The sequence below is a fragment of the Terrapene carolina genome, unplaced genomic scaffold, assembly GCF_002925995.2.
Source record: "Terrapene carolina triunguis isolate 2854851 unplaced genomic scaffold, T_m_triunguis-2.0 Scaffold714, whole genome shotgun sequence".
Taxonomy (NCBI): domain Eukaryota; kingdom Metazoa; phylum Chordata; order Testudines; family Emydidae; genus Terrapene; species Terrapene triunguis.
In genome coordinates, this window is record NW_020665065.1 from 7,546,701 (window position 1) to 7,574,343 (window position 27,643).

Here is a 27,643-nt window from a genome sequence, read left to right on the forward strand (position 1 = left end):
GTGGGGGGAGTGATGCGGAGGTAGCGTTGCCAGCCCTCCAGGATTGTCCTGGAGTCTCCAGGAAGGAAAGATTCATCTTTAAGTAAAGATTATGTCATGTGATGAAACCTCCAGGAATACGTCCAACCAAAACTGGCGACCCTGAGCGGAGGCTGGGGGAGGAAAGCTCGCAGCGGAGCAGTTTGGCGACGCTCCCTGAGCAGTGACAGGCCAGCCGGGCTGGAGCTGCCTAGCTCCCTCCTTCCCCAGCCAGTGACAGGCGAGTCCAGAGAAAGGAGCCTGCATGTGCCTGTTCGTGGCTCCACTCAGCCACTGGACTGCAGCGGAGGGGAGGAAACCGGGGGCCCCTGCCGCGCAGGGGGAAGGAAGCCAGGGGGCACAGCGGCTGGAAGGTGGATCCAGTGTGTTGGGGGGGTTGTGTTTCCTTGCGGGAGATGAACTTTCTCAATTAAAAGTGCCCGGAGCTGAGCTGTGAAAATGACGGTGGAATTTGAGGAGTGCATCAAGGATTCGCCCCGGTTCCGGTAAGGGATCACCCCCCGTGTGTGTGTGTGTATGGGGGGGAAGGTGATGGATGTAGGCTGACCAGATGTCCCGATTTTATAGGGACAGTCCCGATTTTGGGGTCTTTTTCTTATATAGGCTCCTATAACCCCCGTCCCGATTTTTCACATTTGCTGTCGGGTCACCCTAGATGGATGGAGGGGAGAGGAGCAGCCCTCGACCCTGCTGGGCTCCGTCTCCAGCCGCTAGGTGCATGCAGATGCCAGGCACACACATGCTGCCCCACCTGGCCAAGCCATCATGGAAGGGCAGAAATGAGAGACGGGAAAAGAACCCATTGGATCGTCCGTAGAATCGCCAGTGCTCCTGCAGAAACACTGCAAAGAGGATGGGGGGGGGAAATAGGGTCCTGTCATTCATAGTCCCTGATTAGGACCGTGTGTTTCCCTCGGACTGCATCCTGCCTTGGCACAGCCCCTGCAAATGAGCAGCCGGCGGAGGAGAGGGGAGATGAGGCGCGGAAAGGCTGCCGGAGGGGCGCCACAAAGCTCCGCTCTTTCTAATCGCATTAGGGGGAGAGGGGGTGAAAGTGGCCTGTGTAATCCGGGAAGGGTGTGTGCGTGTCCGGGTATCTGCACATGGAGGAGGAGAAGGGGCAAGACTCGAGCGCGAGGCAGATTGTTGGCTTCATTGTCAGGATGGTGCCTTCTGGGTTAGAGCATGGGAGGCTGGGAGCAGAGGTGCCGGAACAATTGTTCTGGTGGGGGGCTGTAAACCCTGTATATGACGGAAACCACTTCAAACCAGGGGGTGCAGCCGCACCTCCAGCACCGCTAGTTCCAGCACTATGGCTGGGGGCTGGGGATGAGAAAGCCCTAAGGGATGCAGGGATGCCAGCGTGCCTCGGGACCACGGTCCCCTCTGCATGCCCTGCAGATCAGTGTCAGCTGCATTGTGATCAAAGGCAAGGCAGGGCTCTGATTCCTTGTGGCTAGATGTTGCCTTGTGATCATCCACCCGCCAACGATACAGACAAGTTCTGTGATTGACCACAGGCTAAATCCAGGCAGAGAGACCCTAACCGAGGCTGGATTGAAGTCTTGGGCCATGGAAATCCAGTTTTGTCAGACAAAGAACCGCTCACATGGTTAGCCTTGTAACTCCAATGGGAGGTAATTAATCAGAGTTCAGACCCAAAACCAAAAACGTTTCCGTTCATTTTTTTCTTAATGATTTTTTGTTTTTACTGTCAAGGTCATCTGCTCTGTGTGTGTGTGAGAGAGAAGGGGGTGGGAGGTTACAAAGAGAAGGCACATAAAGGATTCAATTACTATAACCCTATTCCGAGCTTTAATCCAGACAGTTCACAATTGATAAATGATTCTGTCAATCAAAAGAAAAAATAAGAAGTCAGCCCTTCTCCCCAAGGTTCTGGAAGGAAGTGAAAGTAAGCGGCAGTATTTATACTAACAGAATCCAACCGAATGATCTGCAATAGGGAGCCCCATTTAATCAGGCAACGGCTGGGCTGATGGATGAGATTTTTCAATTAGTTATAAGCTTTGCCCCCAGGTCTCGGTGATAAATGGCCAAATACTATTGGCATGGCAGGTTTAGGCTCTGAATTACATGGCGATGATTTTTGTTCTGTACATTCTGCCCTGTTCATTTTGCTTCCCAGTGCTGTTAAAAATCTTCAGCTCCCTCCTGCATGCATCATTGAAAGAAAGGCTCACAGCCGCAGCTGGTGTAAACTGGTGTCAGTGGAGCAATGCAGATGTATCTCTGCTGAGGATCTATCCTAATGACATGGAATAATTTTCTATACTATCAAATTCATTCCCTTTGGGGATTCTTACAAGGAATCCCAGGCTCTCAGAACAAAAGACTCCATCCTAGTCCTACTGTAATTCAATCAGGCTATTGTACAAATGCAAAAAGCTGGGGAAAGGATTCCAGGGTTATGGATGCTGATGCCCCATTGCACCAGAAGCTTGCTATCCTGGATAGATGCTGTAATAGAAAGATCAGACCCTCCAAGGCTAATAACCTTCTGCTGCTTCTCATACTGTACTTCAGTGCTGACAGAAGCCAGGAAAGACAATAGACGGCGAAAATGTGGTGGGTGGGACACTAGTGCAGAAATAAGCCTGCAAATAGCAAGGTTCTCAAGGGGTTAGGATGGACAGTCACTGTAGTTGATTCTCAGTTATCCCATTCTGTAAGGGCTTTTTGTTTATTAAAATGAGTGTTTCCCTTTAAATGCATTTTTAAAAAACCCAGTGGAATGTGCGATTCATTAGAATGGCTGCAATAGTCCATTGGTGTGGATGCTCAGAATGCCTGTGTTTGTATGTGTAAATGTATATGGGGTGTGTGTGTGAATTTCCCTGTGTCTGTGGTGTGCTTGTGTTCAAGGGGATTACAAAGCAGTTTCTCCCCCCCCCCCCATACAGTTTAAATGTAGCTGAGAGTTTAGGCCCCGTTCTCGGTTGTTCCAAACCCTGTTACTAACATGCAATGTCAGGTCATACAGTGTAATAGTCTGAGCCAATGTGAGATGACGGGGCAGCGCTGTTCCCTCCCCCGCTTTGCATTTGACTCTCAGAAGTTTTTCCAGCAGCTAGAAGCGCGGAAAGGTTTTGCAGAGTGTGTGGGAGACTTGTTCCTCACACCTGAACGTACCTAGCATCAAACAATCAACCCCAGCGGACTCCCCCTTCTCCCCCTTCATCGGGTCCCATTGTGCTGCAGAGCCTGCGAACTGTTCCATGGCATCTTTCCAGGGCAGTGACTTCATGGGCCAGATGTCTTGTTCCACATGGCAGTGACCCTTTCCAGCGTGACGTCAAGCTTGATTGATGTGTTTATTTATTTATTTAGCATGTAGCGTGCGTGGGCTGTCGGCCAGGTTTCTTAGTATGCAGGCAGCATCCTTGCTGCCCGCTCTCCTCTGTCTGTAAAAACAAAATGGCTCTCAGAATACCCTGCTGGACCTTTATCAAGAGCCAGTGGTTTAAGCGTGGAATCACGAAGTCTTTTCCCACATGGCTGGACGCAGTCTGCTTGTTGCAGTGAGAGGGTGAGAGAGAGATGGTCGAAGAGGGAAGGGAGCTGTAGCAGTTCCAGAAGGGAATAACTGACGGATGTAAACTTCTAGTCACCCTCAGTAAATCAAAAGGACAGTGACATACTCAAGCTTGGGGTAAAAAGAAACAAACCCTCTCCAAACCCAGTTAGGGTTTACACTATAGTCCCTGCTTGACACTTTTCCTCCTCCTTCCATCTATCTAACCAGGTCCTTAGATTACTAGTATGCGTTATTTGTATTACAATAGTGCCCAATGAGGATCAGGGCCCCATTATGCTAGGCACTTTACCAACACATCCTAAGAAACAGCTCCTGTGCCAAAGAGCTTACAGTCCAAATAGACAAGGGGTGGGCAAAAACTAGGCTTATTATTCCCATTTTACAGAGAGGGAAACAGAGATTAAGTGACTTGCCCAAGGTCACACAGGGGCTCTGTGGCAGAGAGAGGAATTTAACACAGATTTCTGGTCTCCCACTCCAGTGTCTGAACCAAAAGACCATCATTCTGTTCCTATTGGACACCATCACCACAGTATCTGAGTGTTAACCCCATAAGCACTTTTCTGCTCCCCAGTTCTGTTGACAATTGTACTCTATTTTATAACTGGTTTATGGCCCTCAACACTGATCCCTAAATCATTGCAAATCTTTTTCACGGTCATACATGAGGGGAAGAAACAACAGCTGCTTGGAAGATCTATGTATGCGGAACAGACCCTCATCATGAGGCATCCTATAATAAGGCTTCTAACAATACACTGCTTCTAGCCTCCTTTGGCAATCAAATCCAATTATACTTCACAATGCTCCACACCACCAACTCAATGCAACATTCGTCCGGCACCTCGCGCTTGATAGGGACCATCTGCTGAGAGGAAAATCCTTTTTTTTTTTTTTTGCTGCTTTTTCCCCACTTAAATATGTACAGATCTATAGATTGGTGGGTAAACCTTGTTCCTGTTATGCATCTTGTGGAGACATGCACAGTCTCAAGTTCCAGTAAACAAACATAATTACCTTGAAAGACCAGTTTTTAGAGCATTTGCATGCAATCCCCAATAGATACTAATGCTTTCATCTATCTGGCATGCAGAGCCTTTTATTGCTTAACTAATACCTTCGCCTGTGAAATACAGGAAGAGATTTCTGACTTGTTACTGTCACTAATGGAACCTCAAGAGGAAATGGGGCCCGGGTCGAGATTATATGAATGAAGGCCCCATTACCGCCCTCGTCCATGCGGGTTTATAAAGTAACCATCTCAGACCAGTTCTGTCCTTGCTGTGACTCAGCGGGTTCACATCTCAGGGGCAGATCTGGCCCCTTTTTTAGGATTGATACCCACAGATCTATTGCCAAATCTTGAGGCTCATACCAAGTCTTTATTCAGGCAAGACTCCCGCTAGAGTATTAAGGGCCAGATTCTGCCACTCTTACTCATGCTGAGTAGTACCTTACTCTGGGAGCAATCCCATCCAGGTCAATGGGGCTGCTTGCTGAGCCAGGTGCTATTCAGTGTGAATAAAGGTGTCAAAGTATGGCCTTAATTTTGGGAGGCCCAGAGAAGAACCAAGGGGCAGGATCACTCCTTCCTGGGGCAAAAACCCATGAGGGGTCAGGGAAACCGTGAAGCCGGTAGCGCTCGGGCAGCCCTTTTCACGTGGCTGGGAGGGAGGAGGGGGAGTTAGGGTGGGGACTTTGGGGAAGGGGCGGAGTTGGGGCGGGGCTGGGGTGGGGAAAGGGGCGGGGCCAGGGCCCGTGGAGTGTCCTCTTTTTTTATTTTTTAAATATGGTAACCCTAATTTCAGTTTAAATTGACTTAGTTTAAACTGAGTCGTTGAAACCAAAATAAGAGGGGCCACAAAGCGGGTTTGAAACCTGCTTAACTAAAGCAGTTCAAATGTGCGTGTAGACAAGACCTGCATTGACTTGAAATTAATTGAGTTACACCAGTGCAAGGTTTCATATACAGACAAGCCCTCCGATGGCACAACGACCTCATGCTTGCAAAGAGATCCAACCGCACAGAGCTCAATGCAGAATCGGGGCGTAATTTGTAAAGTTTTCATTATTGGCTGGCGTATTCGCAGGAAGGAGGAGATTTCATCACACAAGCAGCATGAGGCTATCTGTCTATCATTGCATTTCTAAAGCAGTGATCCCCGTAGCATGTACATGGACAAAGGGGAAGCCAAGGTCCAATCCTATGGCTGCTGCAGGTGCTGAACTCTCAGCAGAAATGATTAAAATCTAAAATATCACAGTATCAGCTACAGACATACTCTTTCCTCCCAACTTTCAGGAGACTCGACTTTCCCCTTTCCACCCATCAGGCCAGAAAGCCTATGTAAATAGCATGGCCAGTCAGTCAGTTGGACCAAATTCCAGAGTCAACAGCCTTCCTTGGGGAGCAGCACGCATTTCAAATCCAGGGATTGTAACTTGAGTGCCCCAGGTGATCTCAACTGCTGGGATAAGGTACAGAGAGGTGGGTCTCTGGTAGCCAGACCATGAACCCAAACCATGTAGCTTAAAGCCAGCACTTTGAAACTTCATTACTAAATTAACTGGCAGCTGGTGCAGTGGCTGGGGCACGGGCGAGTGCGTCCCCTCTGGGAAGCCCAGCCTCCTTAGCGGGGCATCCCGCACTAGCTGAGTTTCCGCACAGTCTTTGGTGTTTATGGTGTTGTGGAGGACAAAAGTACTCTACAGCCTCAAGCAATCGCTGCAAACCTTTGAGAGGTTCCTTTCAAGGCAATGAGCTTTGCAGCGCATCGGGAGCAGTGTTGCGTCTGAACCTTGCGTTCTCGCATTGATGCCTGAGCAGGACTCTCGTTCCCCTAATGGGAATTGTGTATGTGCAGGGCGAGTCTGCAGTGACTGCTTCAGGATCTGAACTACTTTTGCCATGTCAGAGAAAATCCTGGGCTTTAGGTAGCCCTGACTTCTAGGTATGTATCGATGCTTGTTACTGTATCTATATGTTATAGGTTATGGGATAGATTCTGCCCCCAAATACATACACCTATTTCTTAACAAGTTCAGTGAGCATGCCAGGCATATAGAATTTGGCCCTACATAGGTATGAGATGAAGTATTGTCCAGTGCTTAGGGCACTAATCTGGGACTTGGGAGAACCCTGCCCCAGCACAGGCTTCCTATGTGACCATGGGGAACTCATGGAACCGCTCCGTGCCTCAGTTTCCCCTCTGTACATTGGGGATATTAGCACTGCCCTGCCTCACAGGGGCATTGTGCTGATAAATACATTAAAGATTGTTATGGACTCAGATACTATGGGACTGTATAAGTACCATAGATAGCATGTATACTTGATGTTTCCCGGGGGTTAGTGGAAGCCCCAGGGTGATAATTCCTGTGGATTGGGGCTCTGTTGCACCTTGGAGGCGCAGTCCAGCAGCCTCATGACTCGCAACCTTAGAGAGAGAGTTTTTCTAGGAGATCTTTTACAAATGAGTCAGAATCAGACTAACCTGGGTCATAAAATTCAGGCCTGGATCTGGCCTTTACCAGTGTTGTTCTAGGGCCTGGGGAATCTGGATCGAGCATTCATGTTTGGGTCCATCTCTAGTCAAAATGGTGTATTCTCCCTCCACCTGCCACCTTCTAGGGCAGCTACAATGTTTGTGCTGGTTATGTGATGCGTGGAACGTAAATGTAACATCACCACCCTCAGGGTTTCCTCTCCAAGGGAGCTGGATTCGCAGCTCAGCTGTTCCCATGGCAGGTGAATTGTATTCGCAATAGATCAGACTGGGACTCTCATCTGATGCAGTCAGGTGGTCCCCGCCCCCCATTGGGCTGCCATAGAAGGTGGCACATGGGGGTAGCATTCATCTCTGCTGAGGTTCACTATCCTCAGAGCTGCCATTTGCATCCTGCAATGCACTGGAAAAGCAAAGGCCTTCAGTCTATATTATCATGGGCCAGATCCTGAGGTCCTTATTCAGTGTTTACTCAAGCAAAATCCCATTGACATTAGAGTGAGGACTGGGTGAAAACTCAGCAGGGAGCTTTGGATTTGGCCCTACAAATGGAGATTCACCCCGAGTACTCTGTAAGCTGTTCCCTCTGTAGGTCCCTGAAATTTTAAGTGCCCAAACATGCTAGACCTAAGGGGACCTGTATAACCTAAGAACCCCATGATCCATCCCAACACTCCAGATCCACATGGGGAGCTTCTGTTCCCAGTTCCTGAGCTTAAACTCTCTAGGTCTGGGAACAGGGCATTTGCCATGCAAGGTCTTTAACTATGAAACTCTCTGCTTCTCACAGGAGCCTGCGCTTGTGGGTTTAATGTTGCCTGTGTACCACACCATTAATTGTGGTATTTCCTAACTTCGGAACATTTGACTTTGCAATCTTAATCATGTTCTTTTAATGTAAAGTGTTTGTGTGCAATAGCACATACATTGATGGAGACATCAGCTACGTTTAAAGTGTGAACTGGACTTAATTCTAGGGTGTTGCCTTCTGGATCAGCTTGTTAGCTGGAGCTGGGTGGTTTTGTTTTTAGTAGCTGTCCCTCTCAGTTATATCTTTCTGTGGGTTGGGATGTACGCGGTGAATTTAATTGATCACTTGGGCTATGTAGCAAGCGAAGACAAAGTCTCTCGTGGCAGGGATATTCTTCTCTCCTTAGTTTTCCCTGGAACCAAGTCCCACCAGATGGTGTAATGTACGTGCAAGGAGGGAGCCGCACAGTTTGAATGATTTCACAGGAGGAGGTTTTATAAAGCACAAGCTTTGGCTATTGCCTGCTGAGGGCGTGAGGCTGGGTTGCTTTCCCAGAAAGCCAGAGACTGACAGAGCTGGGAACTGTCAACTTTGTTTTATGGGGTGGCCAAAAGCCACAGAGCAAGCAAAGATCAGGATGGGGGCTAGTTTGCAAGTAGCCAATTTCCTAACTGCAACAAGGAAACGTAAGTAGGTTGCAAGTTTGAAGATGGAGGTTGCTTAAAGATAAAAAAAAAAAAAAAGAACAGTAAAAACCAGAGCTGATGAGGTTAATCAGACCCAGAGGTGATGAGTTTGGGAGGCTCTGAAGTTAACTTATCTCTGCTATTGAAACCATGTGTGTTTCAGTGATCCCTCTTTAGAGGCTGCTACATGGCTTGATAATTACACTTTACACATGATCCTGGCACCACACAAGGGCGCCGAGTTCCAGTCTTTGTCCCTCGAAGGACTGCAGAAAGCCAAGTGTGTACAGAGAGCAACGGTTCAATGAAACTTCATTTTGCAGAACATCATTCATGCGTAGCTTGGGCTCCCACTGAACTCCGAGCCTCTTTGTAGCCCAATGGGCTTTGTGGGGTTAAATAACACTGTGGGTCTGACGCTGCTGTCAGTCACACCAGCGAAAGGCTGGAATAATTCCCTGGAAGCTAGTAGAGTGCCAGAGGCTGATTCCAGCCTGTGGTTCCAGTGACGTAGCTGCCATTAAGCTGGGCACTTTACGCAGTTTGGTGCTGTTGGCAGGGCAGTTTGGGTTTGCAGAATCATCGCAGGGCAAAGAACCGAAGCTCTGCCTCCTCTGGGTGAGCACCGAGCACGGCTCCCTCAGGGGGCTGGCTAAACTCCACGGGGGCTGCTATTAGTGCTGGTCGGTGAAGCGCCAACAGCCCAGGCCGCGTTCTAGGGTGAGCCGCACCAGCAACGCGTTGGGGCGGCCCCGTCTCTCCACCTTGGAAAGCAGACGAAAAGCGCCGGAGCTGTGACGCGGCTGCAGCTGCTGGAGCTCAAGATGGGTGTTAATGGGGTAGCTGGTGAACCCAAAGGAGGGGCTGGGTTGTTGGGGATGCAGGGACAGCATCAAGGCTGAGAGGTGTCATCAGAGCTACAAGCTGAACATTGGGTCCCAGCGACGTGGGCTTTATTAAACACACGGCCCAATCGCTGCTTGCTACGGCATGACCGGCCTCCCCTGCCCTCAAGAGGTGGAATAGCAAAGGGGGAGGGGGACTGTTACAAGGCCAGGACGGTGGACCTGTGCAGGGGTATTGTCTGCCCATGCCATGCCTGGCTCTATAGCCGATGCTAGCTCTCGGTCTTCTACACCCTGGTGTTCACCCATTTTCCTTAATAATAAATAATATCTGTCTTTCCTTTTCCTTCACACGTGCCTGCTCCCCCAAACCAATGAAAAGGGAGTGACAATTTTCTGGAGCCCTACAGTTTTACTAAAAAGTGCCCTTTAAACGCTGGTTTCGCAACGCTACGAAATGTCAGCTGTTGAATTCTTTTTATGAAGAAGGGAGGCTGGCGGAACCATCGGTTTTCTCGTTCCCAGGCGCTGCCTGTGCTTAGACCTCCAGGCTGCAGCTGCCTTTGTGGGGCTGAAATGTGATTATTCTGCGGCTGGGTGGGTAATGTTAAGGGGCTGGATATCGGAGACAAAGAAACAAGGACTCGGAAACTTCACTGAGCTGAGCTCCAAGAGGAGAAAAAGCAACAGTGGTGTGTTTCAGGGAGAGGCCCAGGGTGCTTGATTCCTTGCTGGTTTTCGCTGCATCCCTGGTGCTATATTCAGAGTCTGATTGTCATCAGCCCTGTCGCTGAGCGGTTTGTTGCATACTCAGCGGCGGTTGGTTCCTGGTGCGGTTAATGTGGTTTCCCTGGTGTCTGAGATTGGGTTCCTCTCTTTGCAAGGCTTGTTTGAAATACGGGTTGGGTGGGAGGGGGGTTCTTGCTAGACTCCAATGGTCAAATCCAGCCATCTGCTACCGCATTCTAGCTCGCTCACTGCAGTAGAGTTGCCCTGGAGTAACAGAGAGCAGAATTTGGTCCTTTACACCCAAAGTGATCTGCAGTTCCCAACTTTGGGGAGGGCATAAACGACCACCAATGTAATGGACAGAGGCCTTGGCTTGCCAGCCCCCTTCTAACCAGTCCTTCCCCCACCGTGGAGCAGTGCAGCGTCTGCTCTGCTGAAGCTCGTGCAGCTTGCCTGGTTCCAAACGGGTCTCTCCATTGCACGGCCGGGAGTTGGGGCGGCAAAGCGCCATGGCAGGGGAGGGCATGTGTGATTGACTGGGCAGCTGTAGCGCATCAGGACCCAGCACAGAGAGCTGGATTGCAGCCCTTAGCCGCAGCCCCGAGCCAAGATGCACCCCCCCAGGGCAAGCTTGGGGATGGATTGTGCAAGCTGCAATAGCCAAAGGGGCAATGCAGGCTGCCTCCCTCTCTGTGGGCCACATAGGGGTATGCCTTCACCTCGCCTCTGGTCCCTTTCTGGTGATTTGGGGGCACATGAACGGAGAGAACAAGGGTAGTGATGGCCCCTGAGGTCTACAAGGAGGGTGGGGGCAGGCTCCCTTTTCCTCAGCGCGTCCCATCCAAACAGAGGGCTGGAGTGGCCCTGGGTCCAGACTGGTTTGTCCACAACAGCAGCCACCCCACCCGTCACCACTGGTCACAAACCAGTGAGGGGAAAGCACCTGGGTAGATGCTGCACCCAACGTGAGCTGCTCGGGAGAGGAAATCAGGGCTGCTCTTCCTGTCTGGACTGAGGAGAAGAGGGGTGTGAACGCCGATGTTCCCGTGCTCCCAGTGGTGGGCTCAGCATGTGGTCTGTTATAGGGTTACACGCCCGTTGGCTTCCACTCACTGTAGTTTTTACATGGGCTGAGAATTGAGGTGAAAGTGGATCTGGCCCCAATTCACAGTGACCGTGCCTCTGAGCAGGTGGCTGCCAGGGCAGAGAAGAGGGGAAACTGCAGGACTTCCGAGTGGTAACCTCCCATGCTCCTGCAAGAGCCTATTGCTCCTCTGAGCCGCTGTCCCCGAAAGGAGGCAGGATCATTGTTCCTACCTAGACCTCCTGGCAAAATGTTCCCTTCTGCTGGCATAGCAAGTTCTGACGTACGGGGGAGCTTGTGTTTGCTGTAAAGCTGCCGAGTCCCCTTTTATCTTTTCCCCGGTTGTCTCCTCCAGCCTCCTATTTCATGCTGGAAGGAAGAGGTTTTGATTTGTTTTTAGTGCAGGGAGAAGGACCTGGGGGAAATAATTGAAAGGGGCTGTGCTCTAGGGAGTTCCACCGGAAACTGGACAACATGGGCTCGTGCAGCCGGTTTCTGTAGCCCAGGCACCACAACTACCACCCACACCCTTGTTGACAGTCTCAGCAGCGGGCCCACACTGCACGGAGTCTCAGCTCCAGAGGTGGGTCATATCCGCTCTAAGCTGAGCCTCATTAGAGGGTTATCTCATCCCTACTTCCTGCCATGACACTCAAGTCCAAGCCAGAACTCAGGGGGAAGTTTGGGTGTTGACACTAGACAGCACAGTATGTTAACCAGCCAGAGAGAACAAGAGGGTGTGTCACTTGAGTCCTGCCTCTTCTTAACTGCAAGAGATGCTAGCTGGGGAAGCGTACTCTGCTGCGGTGTCTAATCTGGGGGTAAGTGGGGACCTATGACCATCTGTCTGGCACATTTAACCAGCACTTAATTTACTAAGGGGGGGGGGGAGACACACCCATACACCCTCCCCTCGGACCCCCCCACTAATCACTCTAGTATAGTTAATGGATGGTGTGTAGAATGAGAGCAAGGAACAGCTAAGAGGCAAAGCTGGGATAATACAGTATATTTATTACAATGGATTAAAGGAGTGATGTCAGAATTCATGGGTGGCACCATCCCAGAGTGAAATGCTCATTCATTCCCCAAATAAGCATCGAGCGACACAGTCTAAACAGATTATATAATATCAGAGTGAGATAATCCCCTCCCAGCATACACACAGTCTGCCACATCGTACTAGTGTGCGACTTGATAGTTTCTAATAAAAAATATGGTAATCATCACTCATGGAAACAGCATGTGCCTATGTGCAGGAGACTGGGCGATCCCAGCTCTCGGTGTGTACGCATACAGGAGAGTAGTTCTTCTAGCTCTGTGTGTAGTTTCTGAAAACAAAGACAAGACAGCTGTAGGTAGGTATGTGTGAGTATACACAGCCCCATCATATATACATACTGGTACAAACAGACTGTAGTGTCTTTCAACGTCCAGCATCAATGGAGTGTAGACACATGTACTGAAAAATAGGCAGGTGTAGTAGGAAATATTGGCAGCACTGACTGTAGGAAGGTACCCGCTAGAAACTGACGATCAGGCTGAAAATAATTTTACAAAGAACACCTGCACATAAAATGTCCACAGGCAGTGAAATGTAAGATTATATTACATGTCCGGTATAACTTCTCTACGCACCTGGAGAGCTGCTGTGATCACTTCTTTGCCTCTAGGGCACAGGTAAAACCTTAAGCTGTTCACACACACACACACACACACACGTCCTGCTTTGGGGCCCCTTTATAGCCCTGTGCTCTACAGTGCTACTTTTTTAAAGCCCAACCCCTTTCCACGGCCCTAGCTCTGCTGGGGTAGCACAGCCCTGTGTGTAATTGCTTTAGCAGAAACCAGCTATCTAAGCATGTCGGAGTTGTTCCAGCATCAGTGAACCAGAGCTCTTTCCCACAGCTTGCTCTCTGTCTGCCAACATTGCCCCTCTTTGTCCACTCTGTTAAACCCTCTTTTGGCAGGAAGTACGGGTTTGTCCCTGCACTGTGACCCAGCCGGAGGATGTAGGAAACAACCTATGTGATAGCTCTGAGAGAGCAGGAGGCCCTCAGTCTCCCCTCCTTGCCACTTCCCCCTGTTCTCCTTGCACTGCCTGAGTGCTAGGAGTTTGGAGGGGGCTTCAAGAGTTGAAGAGGAGGGGGTTGCATCAAACAGATTCAGGGAAAGGCCTCTGCTTTAACTATTCAAAGCTTGCGACAAACAGGTCTGCTAGAGCAAGCTAGGGCTCACCTCCCCAGCCAATTCTCTTAGTGGAGTGCTGGTCCCAGCTGCTGGACATGCTAAGAAACAGAAGAAGGATCAAACAAGCATCTAGCTTGTACCAACTGCTACTCAAGACTGGTTCCATATATCTGGGATATTGTTGAAAGGAGCTCGATGGATGCAGGAGTCCTTACTCATTGATCTAATAGAAGTTTTGCCTGGGTAAGGCTGGAGTAAAAACCTTGGTAAGGATTTGACTCCGGGTGATTTGTGGGGCAGCCAGTTGTCCTGATATTTAAGAAGAACAATGTCATTTGAAGACACTAATCTCTCAAGGGCTATCCTTCATAAAGGTAATAGAGTTGATGTAATATACTTAGACATCTGTAAGTTGTTTGACTTAGTACCGCATGACGTTTAGATTAAAAACTGGAATGATATAAAGTTAATGGCACACATGGAATGGATTAAAACCTGGCTAACTGATAGGTCTTCACAATGTAAATGTAGAATTGTCAGCTAGAGGGGTCTGTTTCCAGTGGGTCCCGCAGGGATCGGTTCTTGGCCCTACACTATTTAGCGTCTTTATCAATTACCTGGAAGAAAATATATATAATCGCTGATAAAGTTTGCAGATGACAGAAAAAGGGGGGGAGTGGCAAATAGTGAAGACGACAGGTTACGGATTCAGAGTGATCTAGATTGCTCGGTAAACTGGGTGCCAGCAAACAATACGTTTTATTTAGTATGGCTAAATGGAAGTGTATACATCTAGAACCAAAGAATGTAGGCCATACTTATAGGATGGAGGACTATCTTAGGAAGCAGTGACACTGAAGATTTAGGGGTGTGGTGGATAGTCAACTGAACAGCAACTCCCAGTGTGATACTGGCCAAGACAGAATGCGATCCTGGGATGCATAAATGGGAGAATCCCAAGTAAGAGCACAGAGGTTATTGGGCACTGTGATATCAGTGCTGGAATCCTGTGTCCAGTTCTGGTGCCTACAATTCCAGAAGGATGTTGATAAGTTGGAGAGGGTTCAGAGAAGAGCCCTGAGACTAAATAAAGGATTAGAAAACACCTGCCTTATAAATGATAGACTCAAGGAGTTCTGTTTATTTGGTTTAACAAAAAAGGTTAAGGGGTGACTTGATTACAGTTTGTAAATACCTGTAAGGGGGAACAGGTATTTAATAGTGGTCTCTTCAATTTAGCAGAGAAATGGCTGGAAGTTAAAGCTAGACAAATATATTAAAAAAAATTACATCTTATTGCCAAACAGTGAGTGATTAACCATTGGAACAATTTACCCAGGGCCCCGGTGGATTCTCCATCACGGACCATTTTTAATCAAGAAGGGGTTTTTTTTCTAAAAGTTCTGGTCTAAGGATTGTTTTGTGGAAGTTCTCTGGCCTGTGCTCTGCAGGAAGTCAGACGACATGATCACAATGGTCCCTTCTGTCCTTAGACTATGAACAACGATAGCAAGATGTCCATTTCATGGATGGACGCAAGTGTAAGGTCTCGACTGTGCAGATGGCCTTTGGGAACATATGTACTACAGCAAGCTTAGGACCTGATCCAAAGTCAATGGGAAGATTGTCGGGGTCTGGCTCAGGCCCTTATTTGTTAGAGGGAGAGGGATTTGGACTGCCTGGCTGCAGAACGCAGGAGCTTTCCCTTCTAGATCACCAAGACGCACACACAACTACACACCCGAGCCTGTGTGTTATCTCCAGGCTGCAACAGGCCCACAATCCCCCAAGACCATTGCCTACTACTTAGCATATGTTCATTAGCCCAAAGGGAGGAGGTAGACGGAGAGACCGGACAAGGCCCAAAGAACAAAGGATCTGCCTCTTGCCATGGGAATGTTGTTCCCAGGCATCCCCCCCCTCCCACATGCATGGCATGGGTCCACAGCACCCCTTCCCCCCCCCAGAGTGACACTGGAAAAGGACAGCACATCAGAGCGCTATAAGCCCTCAACCCAGCCCGAGGAGAAAAGCACAAGCTGGAGTCTGGCAGAGAGAAGTGGGGGGAGGGATGGGAAATGGAAGTTGGGTTAAACAAATAAACTGGGGAAGCAGCAGTGAAACACCAGCCTGGCTCTGGCCTGATGGAGGAAGTGCCCTGTGAGAAGGGTCCCGACCTCTCCCCACTGCGGAGGGAGCAGAGTCTGGAGTTCAGCCGCCCCCAGCCCTCCCGCACCTGCAAACCACTGAGGGGGCTGCACCGAACCCAGCTCGGAGACAGGGCGCAGGTGACGGCCACTTCAGGAGGAACGCGGGCGACTAGCCAAGTTCCAGTAGCCAAATGGGAAGCGAGAGAGGGCGGAGTATCAATGAGCCCCTCGGGATTGAGCCCTGTGGTTGTGACCCTTGACTGCAGGCACAAAGTTCTTCTTCGCATGCCGAGGCCTTACCACTACAATGCCGGCTTTATTCCCCCGTGCCTGGGAAGCGCCTGGGCCACATCCTCTGGCATAGAAAACCCATTCATTGTCACGTCAGCCAGCCCTCGTCCAAACTTCCTGCCCCGGGATTTCCTGGATGGTTTTATTGTCTGGCCCGGCTTGGGAGCTTAAGCCCACGTCTGCCCCCATTTCATAAGGCAGGCCGTCCCCTTCCTTGAGCAAGGCCCAGGTACATAAATGTTCAGAGTTGGAGTGTAACAAACTGGCTTTGAGTGATGCTGCCTGTTAGCGGATGGCCCCACAACTAGGGTGAGGGGTCATTTACTGGTACCAGCCAGAGCAATGTCCTTTAGCCGGATGGGTAGAGATGAGAGTTTCTGAAGCTGAAGGATGGCGGTTCTAATCCTGGCTCCCTGCCTGTACCCGAGAGCGACGTTCACCAAGCAGCTTGAGCCTAGCATGTCATCTGAAGCCCAGGGCTTGGGTACAAGGGCAGGAATTCCTGAGTGCTGTTTTGCATTTCCCTCACTCAGTCACATCACAGAGCCAGGGCTTTGGGGACCTGGGGAAAAGCACAGAACTAGACAGTGGGAAGGAGCGAGCTTCCCTACTCAGTAGCCCTGTGAGAGTTAAAATAAAATAAAAAAAAAATCAGATGGTTGGTGTCCGGCTACCAGGGCAATCAGCGTCTTCCCCCCCCTCTGCAACAAGCTCATCTGTGTTTTGCCTAGTAGGCGATCGCCCATCCTCCCTTCAGTGGCAGCCGTGGAGCTGGCAGAAGATGCGGCTGCAGCCTGTTGGAAAGGGCCCTGTGCATTACTCTGTCGTGTTGCTAGAGCTTTGAGAGCATCATTCCCAGGGGGTTAGTCGGCCCGTCTCCTGCCGCAGAGGGCGAGACGGGGGCTGTGCTTAGCAGCCAGCAGCGCAGGACCAGCCTTTCACAAAGAGACAAACGGAGCAGAGAGGCTGGGCGGGCAGCGCTGTCAGAGATTGGGGCAGCTTGGCGCAAGGCTTTTGTTAAATCCATTCTGCTTTTCAAAGAAGGGCCGTCTAGCCTCCTCCGAGGAGAGGCACGACCAGGGAGCATTTCCTGCTGGAGCTCCGTGAATAGAGTCTGCTCTTTTCATGGATCCAAATGTTCCCTGCACTTCCTGTGATCCAGATGCCACGGCACAAGCCTCCGTGCACGAGACCCGGGGCGTGAAACAGATTCTGTGGAGAACTAGGACCAGTCGGGCCAGTTGCACTCTCCAAGCTAAATTGAAGTGTAAAGAATAAAGAAACGGCCCCAGTGGTGGGGAGAATGCACAGAGAGGCCTTACGACAAATTCCTGCTGATGGGGTTGGTTTGGGAATCGATGGGCCTGTCTGTGGGTATGTTTCGGCTGGCCCCAGTGAGATCATTGCTGTGGAATTTGTCAGAGGGATGAGCTAGCGCCAAGGGCTTGAATTAGGCAGGTTCATTCTCTCACTTCCTGCTCTATGGGGGTTCCCCTAGGCAGGCCTGGCTCAGCAAAAAGGAACAGCCAGAAACGATATTTGCACATGGGGGAAAAAAGCCATCCTTGTATCTGTCTCCACATCATGGGCAGCTTCAAGGAGCTTCTACCAGACTCCTCCTCAGGCATAGGGAGGGTGTGGCCACCACCGCTGCCTCTTCACACTGAAGATGCTTCACCTTATGACTGGTGTCTGGGGATTTCTCCTTCCAGCGGTCAGTACCTGGGGGCAAGAGGCATAGGCCATCCTTAAGCGAAGCAGCAGCAGTCTCAGGTTGCCTTAGTTCCATGAACTACACTGGATTAGGCTGCCAGAACTGGAAAGTACTCGGCTACCCTTGGGAGTACAAACCCGCCCTGTAGATTTCAGGCTCTAGAGCCGCTGACCTGCCTTGTAATCTTTTCCTAGGAGATTGGAGGACAGGACCTGGTGCACATTAACAACAGGGATGAACAGCATTAGAGGTTAACCACATAGTTGCAGCGCTGTGCTGTTTAACAGCACTGCAACGGTGCCCAAGGATGTTAGGACAGAAGTACAGGAGAATATTGCCTCCAACTGGGAGCATTTGAGGGTGGGATATATGTAATTACCAGATGGCAGCTCTGCAGCAGAGGCTGCTAGGTCGGTGCTGGAAGTGTTTGGATCTTGCTAGTGATTTTTTGGCTCTCAACCCATTTGGGACCTAAATAGAGTTATAGCACCTAGTGAGCAGTTAGTTCAGTAACCTGCGGTGCCAGCCAGCGCTCCTCTCTCCTTGTCTATCCCCTGCTGCTGTACCGATTTATCAGCATCAGTGCTCTCAGCTGGCCTTTGAAGGGCGCAGTGAGAGAAATCAGGCACCAGCATGCTAGCAGATAGAGGACTTCTAAGTTAATTGAAGGCAGGACAAGATCAATGTTGAACAAGAGTGACACCCTTGCTGCTTCGGTGAGCAGAGAAGCCTTTCTGGGGATAGCTCCCCCCTCCTGCGCAAAGCTAACCCGGATAAAAGCTATGACCATGACCGCACGCACACGAGCCAATTGAACAGCAGAGCTCTTGGAGGCACTCGGATTTCTGCAACAGAAGCACACGGTAATGGAGATTTCACCAGTAATTTACATTGGCATCAGGATACTGATCATCGGACACCACTGAAAGGTCTGCTGACCTGGACTGGACTTCAACCAGTAGCCTCGCAGGGAAGAGTGCTCTCTATTTTATTACCAGTCCCCCACGTTTAATTTGTCAAATGGGCCATTCTCTCCCCCACACAAGCTGGTTTTTAGGGAAATCAGAGGATTAAAGCGACCATGGCATTGTTGAGCATCTTTCTTTTTCTTTCAAGCTCTCGGAAGCTGCTCGTATTCGGAGGGAGAAGGGGGAAATGGGTTGGGTTTATTGTGCCAGAAGCTGCAGCGAGTTTCGTCCCAGAGTCAGGAAGACGAGTGGACAAAACTAAAGTGACTCAGAATCCTCTTCGACAGGGTTTCCTCTTCGCTTTGTGATCTGCAGCTTGGTCAGGGTTTGAAGGCGAGACCCCCAGCTGTTAGAAAGGATGCTAGTCTAGCTCCACCGGAGTTTGGCTGGGGGTAGGGATGGAAAGATGAAGCGGGGAGGGGGAAGAGAGAGGGGGGAAACACACACACACACACACACACACACACACACAAAACAAGAGATCAATCTTTCATCTTTAAGCTTCTAAAGATAAGACCTGTGTTTTCAAACTTGTAGCAGTAGGAATCGCAACAAGCCAGGCTTTATCTACATAATAATGCTCCACATTTACGTTCCCAAAGCACTTTACAAAACAGCAGTGAGTTAGGGGCTAACTGTAGAAGGCAATTAACGTGTCCTCAATGCCCACGGACTATAGTGAGAGCTGAGGATGCTCATTGCCCCTCAGAACCAGCCCAGCAATCCTCACCCTAACCCTGGGAGGTAGGTAGGAGAGTGTTTTCATCCCTATTTTACTAGCTGAGGTCAAGTGAAATGGTGAAAGGGGCAGGGCTTGGCACGGAGCCCCAGGCACAAGCCCAGACCTTGCTGTCTCTCTGTAAGGAGTTGGTTGGTTGGTTCAGGGTGAAAGATTTGGCTACAGGATACAAGCAGCAGTGACCCTCTCCCCAGGTCAAATGCCCCTTTCTTATCAGAGCTCATAGGATGCTCAAGTTGGATTGAACTCCCTCTGCATTTTAGAGCCTCTCCAGACAGGGGTTTCTGCTCAAGGGGAAAAACATCCCTTCCCATTTCAAGGTACCCGAGCATCTCTTTCAGCACTTGGTAGCGTCTAACGCATACAGATGAGCAGTGCTAAAGAACCCAGCCCTCTCCGCTTGCTGGGTGGTTTTAGGTCACTTGGATTCATTTGCATGCACTATCGTTGCTGATTTGACACAAGACATTTTACAGGCCTCCAGCCAGTTCTGCTGGCCCCTTTATGACTTGAGGCCAGTTTCAGCTTCCTGCCTTTCTGCCAGACCCTCTCAATCTGCAGTAACAGGTGCAAGGAGTTTCCTGAAGCAGAGTATACATGATTCAGCTACCTTCATTCCAACAGTCTGGTTACCATTGGGATAGGAGTCTCCTCTCTAGGCTACTGGCTCTAATCAAGCTCAGGTGGATTGTGATCAAAAGCGGCTGCCACCTGACATCAGTCTGGTGACCTGGGTGAGATGAGGAAGGCCTAGTCCAGATTCTAGGGGATGGGGATCCACATGACAACAGCACCATCACTACTGGCTCTATGGAGCTCTCAGAAGGTAGGCTCAGGATTGAATGGATGGAGTAATTCAGGCTCTTCCTTCTGCTGTCACAGTTGGGCTTTAGCAGTGAAATAAGCGCTGGGCAGTGGACTAGAACTTATTAGATTAGAAGTTGACACCCGTGGTGCTCTCTGTAAGGGGCTGTGGAGGGGAAGGGGGTGTTTCTCATGTAACTGCCATCTGATAAATGCTCAAGACCATCAGGCAAGCACTTGCCCATTAGCTGCAAGTGGAGCATTTCTTGCTGGCCAGGACAGGAGGAGCGGAGCAGAGATGATCGAGGTCACCAGGCCAGCTAGTGAGCAGAAGGAATTGCTACACCAACAGGCCACACCCACTCCACTCATTCACCCATGTGCTGGAATCAAAGGGAAGCGGCTTCCCTTCTAGGCTCTCAGACAATGAGATTTTTTTTTTCAGGTCAATAAATAGATACCTAAAAATAACTGTTAATCACTCCAGCCCTTGCACCACTGTTCACAAGCTATGTGAGCTCTCTGCAATTTTCCTCCGAGAAAGCACTGCTGAGACCTTGAGGCACATTTAAAGAGCCTGCAGTCCCCAGCAAGAGGAGAACTTCTTGCTTCCAGAGATGTGAGTGTTTGCCATGTTTCTGGGTTTACGGTGTGCTCCCAGGTTCTGCATGGCTTAGATTTGGGATAGCAATCCCGAAGGACTTGTTCCGGCCATTCTAGTAGCAGCATTACTTCTTTCGCATGGTAGCAGCACACTATAGGTCTTAAAAAAAAAATGGTGGGCAAATTTTTAGTCCTCTAAGAAGGAAGATTCTGGCCACAGCACGGACTGGAGCAGTGTGTGCCCTGGCAGCCCGGATATTGGTCTTGGCCCTCCCCTAGCTCTGCAAATATGCCACATTCTTAGCTTGAGCAGCCCCCACTGATCTAGTCACTCTGGGCTCCTGCTGGTGCCATAGGGAAGTGTTTTGGAATGGCCTATTGAGGCTTGGGGGAGGCCAACCACTAAACCAATTTTTGCTTGAGTTTATAAAAAACAGAATTTGAGCCCATGTTTTCAGAGGTGAGAGGCAGGTGAAGTGACCCTCTAAAGCAGGGGTTCTCAAATTGGGGGTCAGGAGCCCTTAGGGGGTCATGAGGTTATTACATGGGGGGGGTCCGCGAGCTGCCAGCCTCCACCGCAAACCCTGCTTTGCCTCCAGCATTTATAATAGTGTTAAATATATATATAAAAAGTGTTTTTAATTTATATGTGAAAGGGGTCACCAGTACAGAAGTTTGAGAGCCACTGGTCTAAAGTCTGGTTAGCCAGACTATTTGCTTATCTTATTCATGCAGTAGCTTCCCAAAATATATCTATCTATCTATCTATCAGGTCAAGTGCTGCTCTTGCCCAGCCTTCAGAGTGAGACATACGCTCACCCTTCGAAAGCAGGAAGGGTCACGTGGCTTGGAGGAGGAAGCCTCCTGAGAAGTTGAGTGATTAAGTTGCCCCAGTCACAGATGCACTAGACCCTCGTTTGTTCCCTTTGGGGCGGAGGCTGAGAGTCAAGCTGCTCTTCTTCCGTCTCCAACCCCTTTGACTGTTCCCGTAATGAGTAGGTTCTGTTAGGCATTTCATCTGAGCGCCTCCCAAGGGGCTTGTGTGCACAGGTAATCCACAAATTCGTTGCTACAGGCAAATACCGTGGTTAGGTTTTTAAGGAAGCTTGATCATTTTCTGACCGACACATCTGAGTATTCAGACTGATGCAAGGCCAGTCTGACCACTCTTCTCTTCCCCCCTTCCCCCCCCCCACCCTCCTGTGTCAAGTTACACAACTAGCTGGTTGCATTCGGAGGACGGTGGGCTACCAGCCCTGGTGGAGCCGGGCTAGGATAAACCCTACGAAGCAAGTTCAGGTATTTTACTGAATGCTGCAAAAGCCTTTACATGCTTTGAATGCGAGGAGGAGTGTAAGTCTGGCAGAAATGGTCAGTGATTGTGTGCATGCATACGTGACGTGTGTCGTGTGGGTGTGCATAAGAGTGAATGCATGAGAGGGCATGTGTTCAATGAGTGAGTGGGCATAGGAGAAAACATATATGCATGCGAGTGGCTGGCTGGTTCCTGGGGGAAGATGCCATTTTTAAACCACTGAAAATGCTGTTTTAATGTCAGCTGAATGTTAAATACCATGCTGCAAGAAAAGAGTTATTCAGGATGCTTCACGTTTTCCCACCCTAAACACACACGCGTCTCCTCTCTGGAGGGCTATAAAGCGAACTGCCACGTCAGTGCACGTGTCCCAAGGATGTGCCCGTATACACACGAACCTGTTTATGTGCAAAGCATTGTGGGCATTTTCACACCAGCTGAAGCTGCACAGAGAGTTGCTGCAGGGTTTCTTCACCTGTGGAAATATTTACTGGCAGGCCTGTGTTTTGGGGTTGGTTACCTAGATACAGTTTGAGAAAGAAGTGGTGGCTAAGCAGAACACCAGGCTCAGCAAAAGTGCTCGAACACATGAGAACCAGAGGAGGCAAAGGGATACATTTCCCTAGCAATGAATCCCAAGAAGCAGCGATGCTATTAAGGGGAAAAGGCACAAGTGTCACAATACTTATCTGATCAGTGCATCAAAGGAAAAGGAAGAACAGGGAGCACACAGGTGGTAGATGCTTTGCTACTTATCGATAATGGTATTTTGCCCTTCTATAGCATCTTGCATCCAAGATCTGACAACTCTACAGACACTCATTAGCCTTCACAACAACATGCTGGGAGATAATGAAGTACTATTATCCCCATTTTACAGATGAGGAAAGACAGATTATGGACCTAATTCTTCAATACTTTCGTTAAGTAGTACATCATGTGAGTAGTATCATTGACATCAATGAGCCAATGTATGTTCTAGTCAATGCGAGTATAGGTTGCAGAATTAGGCTTTTTGTGACATGCCTCCGGTCATACAGAGCCAAGACTAAATTTCAGTTCTACCCACTTCAATACCCTCTGTTCTAAAATGACCACACTCTCTATCAGAGCCAGGAACAGAGAGCCCAGGGGACCTGCCTTCAAGCCATCTGTTCTAGCTACTAGATGAAGATCCACCTCACCAATGAAGGTTTATGGCTGACGATGCTCTTATGTAGCATTGCCTCTCTATGTCCAGGATAGGGAGTTAAAACATCCAAGAAGAGACAGCCCTCTTTGGATCAGTTCTTGGTTTTCCAAGAGGTCCAGTGTATGTTGAGAAAGGATTTGGGGAGGGTTTCATCCATTCCACGTTAACTTTCAGCCAGGCAAGATGTAGCCAATGAATGCATATAATTCTTTACCTGCATACCGACTCCATGTACGCAGAGGTGGGCAAAAAGCGTTGATGCATTTTGCTTCAAAAATCAAAATTAGGCCTGTTTTCCAGGCTAAAATTGAACTATTCCTTTACAAGAGTTTTATCAGTGTGGAAATGTGCAAACTGTCAGGAAGTTACTGCGCTCACAAGATTTTCTACAACAGATGTGAAATTTCAAGGCAGGAAAACAGAAGACAAAAAAAAATGTTCCTAAAACATTAAAAGCCTTAAGTCAGAGCTTATTACCTCCACGTTCCCAGAGATTTTGGACAATGTTTATCTCCGCTGGTGTGTGGAATCTAACTGGGGAAAGTGCCATGGCTCTTGGGTGGCTGGAATGGAGGCAGGGGTAGTACCTCTTTCTAGCCTTTGAGACTCACTTCACCTATTACATTCAGGAGCTGGAAAATACAAAAAACCAGATTCCCAGTTGAGGTTCATCTCCCCAGATTCCCATGTGCTGCAATATGTGGCTATTGAGATTTGGGAAGTGATCTTCAGCTGCCTTATGGGATGTTCTGCCATTCTTGCTAACCCCTAGCATCCCACGAAGGAGCAATTGTATAGAGCACTGTTTATTGTCCATCCTCAGGGGGAGATCCCTAACACTTTGCACTTGAGTAATCAAAATACCTAGGGTCCAAAGAATTAAGGAGAAAGCTATACCTTCCCATAAAGCTGTTTTAATACACCTTTAGCCCTGACCTGCAGCACCTCTTTCTAGTTCAGTACTAGGCCCTCCCCTGACCTCTTTCAATGCACTTCAATCCTGACCTGTACAAAAACCCCCAACCCCTCCTGTATTTCATATATAGGCTACTCCAAGGCTTTAGCGATGCACCTCAATCCGGACTTGAAGCACACCCTGTTATTGCAGTCCCATGCCTCCCACTGAGCTCTGCCAGCGCACTTCAGTCTCCTGTGATTCCAGTCCTGGATCTCACCCAATAGCTCTTTCCTTCCAACTCTCTTTCTCTCAATTTACATCATGGGAGGGGGAAGGGAAGCCATGTGGCTTTTCAGTGTATGACTAATAGCATCATCTGACTTCCACCTAACTGAAGAGCTCAGTGCACAGATGGGTTTCGTGACTCAGAAGAAGGCAGATTTCTCAACTCTAAGGATCCTAGGAATTCTCTGAAGAGAAGAGTCCCCAGCTCTGCCTTTAATTCATATTTAATAATCCAACTATTTGTGTTCAAAGCCTATGCACACCTTGATTGAGCCTATGACTGTTACTTTGATGGGCACATCCAAAATACCTCAAGACAAAGACGGGAAAGGCAGAGTGCTCACCATCCTGAGGAGGACTTCAACTTTCTCTTAAACTGTTTCAGCCACCTGTGGGCTCTTAAAGGTACCCACAAGTTACTGAGCTTGGTGCAGGACCTCCTGAGTGAATTTCTACAGATTAGGTTACGCAGGAGGTCAGACTAGGTGATCACAATGATCCCATCTAGCTTTAAGATACATGAACTGGTTAAATCTACTTCTTGTGAAGTGGGGTTGGGGGATGATTACACTCTTGAACGTACAGGTAAATTGTGCATTAGCGCGCACACACACACACAAAAGTGGAAATGCATCCCTGGCTGAGGAGTTAGAATCAGGGAATAGATAGGAGGTTTGGGAAGAGGAAAGGTTGCCAGGACGCTCTTCCCCTGCCCAAGAGCGACTAGTGATTTTTGGTTGCCCAACTTGAGATCCCTTTTAAAGAGGCTCAAATTTCAGAGGGCAGGTGCTCAGCACTGGCTGAAATCCAGGGGTCTCAGTTTAGGCACTCAGAAAAATCACTAGTCCTTTTTAAGAAATCTTGGCCTTCATCCGTGACCCTTAGAACATAAGGACAGTCATACTGGGTCAGACCAAAGGTCCATGTAGCCCAGTATCCTGTCTGCCGACAGTGGCCAATGCCAGGTGCCCCAGAGGAAATGAACAGAACAGGGAATCAAGTGATCCATCCTCTGTCGCCCATTCCCAGCTTCTGGCAAACAGAGGTTAGGGACACCATCCCTGCCCATCCTGGCTACTAGCCATTGATGGACCTAGCTTGCATGATGCTTACAGCGGAATTGGAGGTCTCTTGGGGAAGTTGAAGCTAAAGATGGTTGGATTTCACATGGAGAGGTACATGGGCTAGGCCATGGGGATCTTGAACCCTCTGTGACAGCTATAGCTGGTTTGTGCCTCGATCCTTATTAAAGCAAGATGTGATTGTGGGTTTAGCAGCAAATTGGATTGGGTCACCCAGATCTAAGCTTCTTGCTTTTAATCACCCCCATCCTGGCTGCCATTAAGGTTCCTCCCCCTTTGAAATTATTATTTCCTGTATTCCCCAGGACACAAATCTGATGAAGTGCAGGCTGAGGCAATGCCTCGTGGGACAGGATGCCTGGTTCAAGTTTCTTGAGGGCTTTTAACCCATTAATTCCTGGATAGCTTTGGAGGTGCCTCATGCCCTCGCTGTGGCGTGTCATACCAGCCTGACAATGCACAACAATGGCCTAACTACGCGCGAGGTCAGTGCCTTGTTCGGATCTCACTGACGCTGATGAGAGTCTGGAGTGACCCCGGAGAGGCCATCAGACTTGTGGTTGGTACAGAGACCTGCAGATTTATACTGAGTAATGACCCAAGTGGCGCTCCCATCCAACCGCCCACTACCACCAAAGGAAGATCACTCTCACCCACAAGCCAAGATCTTGATGAAAAGGGAATAAATACAGTCCATGGATAAATATGGAGAGCCTTCATAAAGGACTCCCTCGCCCTCCAAAACTATAATCCCTTGTGCCCTCTACCACTCTTATACGCAGCAGTACTGTTGTATACGCCTTCCTGAAACTCTCCATACAGAGATAATGTAGTCTACATGCCACAGTGGTTTGTGGCATTAAGTTGGTCATGGCTTTAGTCATCAGTGTAGGAAGACTATATTGTTCCAATGGTGGGGGGGGGGTCTCATCTTTTCCTCAATTAAAATACAATAGCCTATTACAGCAACAATCCAAAACAAAATAATCACCCTCTGCTTCTGCCCTTTTAGATTGGAACACACCGACCCTGCCTCAAACATATTATAGGTCAGTGCCGTGCCTAGCACATACTGGATGCTACTGTAATATAGGCACACAGCCGACTGGGGGTTAATTACACCATTATCACAGCTTTTTCCCCTTCCAAGAGTTGCCACCAGGACATTTGTTGGAGCTGCATGTAGGCAGTAGTGATGTGTTGGTTAGTGTTCCCCTCCCTAAGCCCCATTTTCAATATTAAATTATTTCCAGGAACAGGAAATTGAATAAAAAATCAGAGCTGAAGTATTTGGTTCTCTTCTCCATTTGTTAATGAGGGTACTGTCCAGTCTAATTTTTAAGTGTTCCAAGTGATGAGCTTCCATTAGGAAACAGTTCCACAGCCGAAAGTTGCCACTAGATGTCACACAGCTGTCTCTGGCAGGGAGCACGGCAGGTATTTCAGACTGACTGCCGTTTAGAAGGCCAGAAAGCAGCATGCAGGAGGTTCTGATTGCTTGGTCACTTAAGGCTTCCCCCGACACATTGACATGCGGGACACCCTTGTAATGAACATGGCATTGCAGCAAAATCAAACTCCCCTCACCTCTGCTCCCTGTGCAGCTTCCAAGCTGGCTTGTTCCCCTTTCTGACGCAGCGTCTGTCAGTCTATTTTCTCATATAGATGATGCAGTCTCTCAGTTGGTGCTAAGAATGCTAAGTGTTCTCTCGCTGGATACAGCAAGCGGCACCATTACCGAGTCACCAGCGCTGTGTGGCAGTAGCATTGTCCATCAGCATGGAAACGGTGGGCAAGAACTGTCTACATGTGGGGTGTGGTGGGAAAAAATGTTTCACCCCTCAATACTAGCAGGTGATTGACAGATTGTACTCCCATATGGCCCACGAGGGCTATACTGACCAGGTTGCTATGGCTACCATCAGTAAATGCTGGGGATGGTTTTTTAGTTTTTAAAAAAAATTACAAATGGGGGGGAAATAAATTTTCTTAAAAAAAAAAAAAAAAAAGAGGGAGGGATTGTGTGTTTAACCAGCTCCGTTTGCTCTTTATATTATGGTAGCACTGTTGTGGTAGGTGCTGTACGGAGGTAGACGTATGCCTTGCCCTGAAGAGCGGACAGTATAAGGAGTCAGAGTTCCTCATTGTCTATTCCAACGGGGCTGCACTTGGAGCAGGTCCCAGGCATGCATAGGGGAGGCAGAGCCAGGAGGACA

General features: G+C 49.0%; 1 protein-coding gene across 3 annotated transcripts in view; it reads left to right on the top strand.

Moving 5' to 3' along the window:
• Positions 1–259: 259 nt before the first annotated feature.
• Positions 260–27,643, top strand: part of ACAP3 (ArfGAP with coiled-coil, ankyrin repeat and PH domains 3) — a 163,063-nt gene continuing 135,679 nt past the window's right edge. For all 3 annotated transcript variants that reach the window (XM_026659946.1, XM_026659947.1, XM_026659948.1), the window contains exon 1: positions 260–524. In XM_026659946.1, coding sequence (XP_026515731.1) covers positions 478–524 — 47 coding nt within the window. In that variant the 5' untranslated portion in view covers positions 260–477. The remainder of the gene's footprint in view (positions 525–27,643) is intronic.